Source organism: Solanum lycopersicum, chromosome 4 (genome assembly GCF_036512215.1).
Source record: "Solanum lycopersicum chromosome 4, SLM_r2.1".
Taxonomy (NCBI): Eukaryota; Viridiplantae; Streptophyta; class Magnoliopsida; order Solanales; family Solanaceae; genus Solanum; species Solanum lycopersicum.
In genome coordinates, this window is record NC_090803.1 from 42,941,632 (window position 1) to 42,949,593 (window position 7,962).

At 31.7% G+C, this 7,962-nt stretch overlaps 1 protein-coding gene across 1 annotated transcript; it reads left to right on the plus strand.

The window, feature by feature from the left end:
• The first annotated feature begins 432 nt into the window (after positions 1 to 432).
• On the plus strand, positions 433 to 6,247 carry LOC101257163 (protein disulfide isomerase-like 1-4). The gene is made up of 12 exons (XM_004237492.5): positions 433 to 1,441; positions 1,971 to 2,100; positions 2,689 to 2,854; positions 2,933 to 3,051; positions 3,135 to 3,215; positions 3,430 to 3,516; positions 3,595 to 3,669; positions 4,261 to 4,329; positions 4,455 to 4,535; positions 4,667 to 4,801; positions 5,691 to 5,747; positions 5,854 to 6,247. The coding sequence occupies exons 1-12, from the start codon at positions 918 to 920 to the stop codon at positions 6,019 to 6,021; spliced, it is 1,692 nt and encodes a 563-aa protein (XP_004237540.1). The 5' UTR covers positions 433 to 917; the 3' UTR covers positions 6,022 to 6,247.
• Positions 6,248 to 7,962: the final 1,715 nt, after the last annotated feature.

The window sequence follows — 7,962 nt, forward strand, 5'->3', positions numbered from 1 at the left end:
TAAAATAAAAAATATGTATAATTGTTTTTATATTTTTGATCAAAATCTGATTAAAAAAAGCATTAGTCTATAATTAAGTATAAATAATATAAAATTCTCAACTTGTTTTTTTTTTTTTCCTCAACTTGTTTGAATATTTCAATTTGGGTGATACTTAAATTTGACAATATTTTTATATTATTCCTCTACTCTCAATTGTTTATTTCCACTACACACCAATACACATTCCCGATCGCATCTCATCAAAAAGTCAAAAGTCAACACTTGTAATTCACCACATCATTTTTCCTACGTGTCATATTCTAATTAGCCCACTCTTTGACAGAGACCAATCATGTAGTGAACGTGGACACATCAAATGTGATCCTACCAGCCCAAAGATCTATTTTCCTGTAATAAAATATACTATCCATCCTAAACTCAATTTATATTATTTATCTTACTCCTTTTGTTTCGATTAATCCGAAAGATTTAAGATTCTTAAATTAAAACAAATCTATAATTATTTAATGATTTATAGGCATATATCTTTTAAAGAAGTAAATTATCCATTATTGAAATTTATTTTATTTTTTATATAAATTATAAATATATAAATTTTACTTTTAGAATTATTAATCACATAAACAATTATTATTATTTTATATGACAAATTTCAAAAAGATTTCTTTCTCCACTTCCATACCAAATCAAATTAATAAATATAATATATAATATTAGTATATAGTATGTTTAAATTGAAAAGAAGGCGTAATCAGTAATTGTGGTGCAAAGTACAATAACTTTAGCATAGTGTACATCTCATATTGCGTGGAAATAGCAAAATTTGTCCTGGCAATATTTATTTTCAAATATTCCTATAAGTATGCAACTAAAGTGTGAAAACTTTGGTGCTTCAGTTTCAACTTGCTTCAGCAATGGCGATGAAGAAATATCTAATTCTCTCCATTTTTCTACTCAATCTCATCTTCTTCAGAACTGCTTTCTCTTCTGTTGTTGAAGAAGAAGAGGATCTCAGTTTCCTTGAAGAAGAGGATTCCGATGCTCATTCAGATTCCAATCCATATGGTGACCACCACGATTTTGAGAACTACGAAGATCTCGAGGACGATTCTTCCGATCACGGAGAAGACTCGTATGAGCCGCCAGCAGTGGATGAGAAGGATGTGGCTGTATTGAAGGAAGGGAATTTTAGTGAATTTATTTCGAAGAATAAGTATGTTATGGTTGAGTTCTATGCGCCGTGGTGTGGTCATTGTCAGGCACTTGCACCGGAGTATGCTGCAGCCGCGACTGAGCTGAAAGGAGAGAATGTGATGCTTGCTAAAGTAGATGCTACTGAGGAAGCTGAACTTGCTCAAAAGTATGATGTGCAAGGGTATCCCACTGTTTTCTTCCTCATTGATGGTGTTCACAAGACCTATAATGGTGAAAGGAATAAGTAAGTTGTATTTTTCACTTGGTTGACTTTGTGTGTTGGCATTTTTCATCAGTTGCAATTTCTTCTTCTATATTTATTGATCTTGCTAGTGGCTTGTGTTTTTTAGTTTTGTAAATATGTCTAGCAGAGAGATTTCTGGTGAGATTAGATCTTAGACTTTTCTGATCCCTAGTTTCATCTGCAATTTCATCAGAATTATTGGTGATGTGTAATAATTTGAAACCTATTAATTTTCTGTATGGTCAAAATGTTGATTAATCTCATAACATGTTTTCCTTAGAATCTTGAAGAGAAATTTCTTGCCCTATATAATTTACTCATTTCCTCTCGGATTTGATGTACATGTAACTCGACTCAATGTAACATGTCCTTTACCATATTGTAGTTGCTTTTAAATCACCTGATTGTGTAAATAATGTTTAAAAGTATAAAAGTTGAACTCTTTCCTTCTATACCATGTGTATTCCTATTTTCATATCCATTTTACTTTGTCATATTCCAAAGTAGATTTTCATTTCTTTCATTGCAGGGATGCTATTATTTCATGGATAAAAAAGAAGACCGGGCCTGTTCTATCCAATATAACGACTGTAGAGGAGGCAGAACAAATCTTGAAAGATGAGAAAAAAGTAGTGTTGGGTTATTTGAATGATTTGGTGGTAATTCCTCTATCCAGGCTAATGGTTTTCTTTTCCATATTGGGCTGTCATTGGACTTGAGTGCAATTCTGATTTTGGTGATTAATTAGTTTTACTTCCCTTCGCCAAGCTAAAATGGCATGGTACTATATGAACCATCAATTTCTCATAGATGGCAAGAGAAGTAAATTGGAGGAATTTTCTGTTGTCTCATCATATTCAACTGCTACATATTCTTACTACTAGATGTACCACCAGTTATGTAGGTGGATATGATTTTCTTAAATTTGATTGGTTTGGGGATTCAAAACCTTGCTGAAGGGACAAAACATTATTTATACCACAGAGTAAAAAAGAATATATATGGAAGCCAGATTTAGTGATATTTGTCAGGTAATACGGTGATAAACAAAGTTGGGATGGCAGTTACAATTTTATGGGTAATAAATATAGTCTGATGAGAAATACCATAGCTAGAGGGGAACTATAATTTATATTACGTTAGGATAAAAATGGAACACCAGCAAAATCAAAAAGGATATATGGCTGTTGAGATCTTGTTTTCCAGAACGTGTAGCATTATAATTTTGTTTAATTACATCTTTTCAGGGTGATAAAAGTGAAGAGCTTGCTGCAGCTGCTGCACTAGAAGATGATGTCAACTTCTATCAGACTGCCAATCCAGATGTGGCAAAACTCTTCCATATTGATTCTCAAGCCCAACGTCCAGCTCTTGTCATAATTAAGAAAGAAGCCGAGAATATCAACCACTTTGGTTAGTCTGGTTAATGCAATTATATATGCATTAACCATTTCATTAGAGAAGTATTTACCATGTCATACTTTCTTGCAGATGGTGAATTCACCAAGTCAGCAATAGCTAAGTTTGTTTTTGAGAACAAGCTTCCTCTTGTCACCAATTTTACTCGGGAAAGTGCCTCAGAGATATTTGAAAATCCCATTACGAAGCAGGTGATCAATTGAACTAACAATAGCATGCTGATCTTGGGTGATTTTTCTTTCTTCTGTTTACATGTTCTCTTTCTTGTTCGCAGTTGATACTTTTTGCCACTTCGAAAGATTCAGAAAAATTCTTACCAATATTTCAAGAAGCTGTGAAAGCTTTTAAAGGAAAGGTGATAATCTTATTTCTGCTTATAGATATACAGTATTATGGGTATTAATAAATGCCTCGTGCTTAGAAGAATATTTATGAATCATAGGTCTTTCTGCCTTTATTGAGTGAAGCCAGTCTCTTTATGAAGCATAGGTTTTTCTGCCTGTATAGTGTGCTTTTGCCAACTCTCTGACTCGAGATCATTTGTTTTTTTTTAAAACCTTTCCTTGTAGCTTATCTGTGTGTTTGTTGAAATCGACAACGAAGATGTTGGAAAACCAGTTTCAGAGTACTTTGGTGTTAGCGGTGATGCCCCAAGAGTAAGATATTTGTAGTACTGATCGTCGCATATATTCTGTTTTCGAACTTCCTAGAATCCAACTTGAGATTTGGTGCAGGTTCTCGCATATACAGGAAATGAGGATGGGAGGAAGTTTATACTGGAAGGTGAAATAACCTTGGATGGTGTCAAGGTTTGTTGACTGCTAACTTTAGAATCAAACTTTTCAATAAACCATGTGTAACGAGGATGTACTTCCCCCAGTGTTAAATTACATGGAATGTGTTTATGAATCCTTTTGTACCTAAGGTTTTCTTTTAAATTAAACCTTGAATGTTGGCTTCTCAAAAGAATAGCAAAATCATTAAATGGTGCGGTTTGGAGGGGAGTAACTAGACGGTGTGAATCGAAGATTGGAGCAATAGGTCTTTCCTTGTAAAAGTCACATAGAGTAAAACGATTCATCGAATTAAAAGTTTGAGTATGATGTTAGCCTGGATGAGTTAGCCAATTTATTTGAAAGAATGTCTTTTTAGCCAATGAGATCTTAGTAGGTGTGGTAAATCTTTGCATTAATTGGTGGGGCACAATGGAATTCAGTTTTGGAGTTTTGGGTTTAGCAAATGAAATCTTGTCCATTTTGAAAAGTTTGAGATTAGGACATTGATTTATAGTCTTACAGCGGTAATTTTGGTTTCACATTTGCATTATATTAGCAAAGGTTCTTTCAGCTAATGTTTACCTTTCTGTCTTAACGTGTATACGTGTTTCATATGTTTTGCAGTCATTTGGGGAGAAGTTTTTGGAAGACAATTTAAAGCCTTTCTACAAATCTGATCCAATTCCTGAGACTGTAAGTGTTTTGGGTCGTTCCATTATTTGCCAATGTTATTTAAATATCAAAATGCACATGCTCCAACAGCCAACATTAAGCATCAGATTATGGTTTTTTTTCTTATATCCTTTGATCATATGCAGAATGATGGGGATGTCAAAATTGTGGTTGGCAATAACTTTGACGAAATTGTTTTGGATGAATCAAAAGATGTTCTTCTTGAGGTACTAGTTAATCTTGTTCTAAATGAATGCATGTCTTAATCAGTGATGCGAATAATTGGATGAACAGCATCCAGATTTTTAGAGTTGTTCTGGTCGTCTAATTGATGATTTGCATTTGTGATTCAATACAGTTATATGCTCCTTGGTGTGGACATTGTCAATCACTAGAACCCATATACAACAAGCTTGGCAAGCATTTAAGAGGCATTGACTCCCTTGTTATTGCCAAGATGGATGGTACAACAAACGAGCATCCCAGAGCCAAGGTACTTTTCACCACTTGATCTTTTGACTATGCTAGCGTATTATAATTTCCAGCAAGGGATGTGTCAGATTCTATATCCTAGTTTCTTTAGTTAATTAGATATGTTTGTGGGATACCTATATTGCATTCTTTTGTGTATACCAACATTTATATGTAATAAAGGAAATGTCTGAAAAGCTAAGGATTTGTTGAAGGCCTAAGTAATAAAAATATCCCGCAAACCGCTTAAACTTTTGAAATAGACGGTCACATTATTAAAAATAGAACCAAAGCATATAGAGGTCATGCAAGTACTTCATTAGATATATCTGTAACTGCAAGCTCTAAATAGTGTAGTTATGTTATGCTTGTTGGCAGATACAAAGTCTGGCTCAGTCACTACCATCTATATTAGTGCACTAGATGTTATACTCTTGTTTGTTAAACAATTAATTAGCTAAGGGAAATCTTCTTGTGTGACAAACAGACTGTAAACTCTCTTCTGCTAACTTTGGTTTCTAATTTAAGTTACTGTGCTTGTGCATTGTACTAGAATTGTGTAGTTGTTTCATATTTAGTTGTGTTACCAACGTCCAAAACAGTGGGTAGGAGGAGAGTGTGGCCTTCATTTTTTATTTCTCATGATAGCTCAGGCTTTTTAAAAGATTGTATTATGTGAAAATACACGCAAGAGTATCTAGAATGTCGTTACCTACATATATGTTGAAGCAGAACTTGAATGAGGAAAACAGACTCATTTTCAGTGTGCTGTTTTGCCTCAGGTAGGGAGGCTTAGGTGGGAAAAAGAGCTAATTGTTTTATTATGTTTATTTTTCGGAAGGAACTGCGGGGAGAGGGGGTAAGTGTTCTTTGTTCAAACATTGGGTTAACGATTCATTGATTAATTGCAGTCTGATGGATTCCCAACACTTCTGTTCTTCCCAGCTGGCAACAAGAGCTTTGAACCTGTGAGTGTAACATAAATTCTTTGCCAAAATTATATTGCTATTCTTTGTTCCGTTTTGCTTCAAATGATAGCTGATGCATGTTTTAAATGATCATGCCGTTCTACAGATTACTGTTGACACAGATCGTACAGTTGTTGCCTTTTACAAATTCCTGAAAAAGCATGCATCTACCCCGTTCAAGATTCAAAAGCCAGTCTCAACACAGAGAACTACAGAGTCTGATGCCAGTTTAAGCCACGAGAGCACCACTAATGACGCTAAGGATGAACTGTGAGATATGTAGGTTCTAGCATATAAGTCAAGTTTGGCTTTAGAAGAGAATGCAAAGCATATGGTTAAATGTGGAAGTGGAATATGATCACAACATCAGCATTGAAAATTTAGGTAGAGAATAGAAAGTAGAAAGACACACCAAAAGGCTCTCTTTTGATGGTTGAATATTTTTACTTCTTTTTCTTTTTTGGTTGGCTGAAAATAAAATGTTTCGTTGAATTTGCAAATTGACATGCCTTTTTCTTTACTTTGTTTTTGTTGTGGTATTTATGGAAGCAAGTTTTGCACTAGTTTGGATTGCATATTGCAGATTTTGATGATGGTTTTGGTACACTTGTTTATATTAAACTAGTACACTTGTTTGCACTTAGCATGGTCATGAAAAACAATGGTAAATTCGCCTAAAATCGCTCTAATCACACTTCTGATTCATCTCGCTTGTCATCCTCGCCTCTCTCGCTTATACAAATAGAAATGAAATTATAAATTGTGTTTATGTTTGTATAAAGCGAGAGAAAATTGTATATATACGTGCAAATGCATATATTTTCATCCTGTACACTTGTAATTATACAATATAAATATTTCCTACTCAATTTTCTTTCTCTCTTTCTCATTTTATACATACACAAATTATATAATTAATCTTTTGTATACAAGTGCACATGTATAGCAAATTATACAACTGTTTTCTTTATATATGTATAGCAAATTATAAAACTGTTTTTTTTATATGTATAGCGAAATATACATATTTATGTTTGTTATGGAGCGTAATTATAAGATATAAAATATAAAAATGAATTTTATGTTTGTTAAATGTGAAAGTTACTCTTAAAAAAATATCAATTACAAAAATATATATCAGAAATAAATAATTTAGTAATTCATAAAAGTAAAAAACAACATATAACACCGGGATTCACCAAAAAAAAAAATGAAAACAGATGTTTAAAATTAATTGAGAAAAAAAAATGGAGAAATCATATTTGGTAAGGATTCTAATTAGATATAATTACCACTATTTAAGAAATATTTCTTTTTCTTATAACCGCATGATGCTCAATTAATTAAATAACTTAATAATTAATTTGTATAATTAATTAATAATAACTCAAATATACAAAAAAGATTCAGTTTAGTCATAAAAACTATAGTTATGTTACGTAAATACGTAAAGTCTAGCTAAAGAGGTCTATTATGTGTTACGTTATAGCTATTCATGAAATTTAAAAGGATAAAACACATACAAGTATACTAATTAAGAACCTGAATAACATGTATATAACAATAGTGTTGAGTCAGGCCCAAATAATTTTTTGTGTTCAGACGGAAAACTCACTTTACTATGTCAACTCATACTTGTATGAGACACCATTTGATTGACAAGCGGACATGGTTGGGATTCATGTGCAACATCTTTTAGTCCACTTTAAAATTATTTTTTTTGACTTTATGCCTCATCTAATGTATTTTTTGTTTCTACTTTTTTGTACTAAATGTTTTTTCTGTTCTTAGTTTATATTGTTTCTAAATAATTTTTTCTGATTATTATATAAATTTTTAGTTAATTTTGTTTATATATTTTTTCTATTTATTGTTTCTTTTTTACTAAGTAGATAATTTTTTATGATAATTATATAGATTTTTAGTTTATTCTGTTAATATTTTTTTCTATTCGTAGTTATTTATTTATATTATAGTAAATAGTTGTTTGTATTTTATTTTCAGTTTATAAAATTAAGATATAAATATTTTTTTAATCCTAAAAATTAATTTTTTTAAAAGGTATAAATAAAATTTGTAAAGTCAAAATTATACTTTTTATTTATAATTTCTTAAGAAACGTAAAAGGAAAGTAAATAAATAAATATTTATTAAATTTCACATAACTTTAGTTTTAAGAATAAAAACTAGCATATATTGACTAAAAAAATATGTA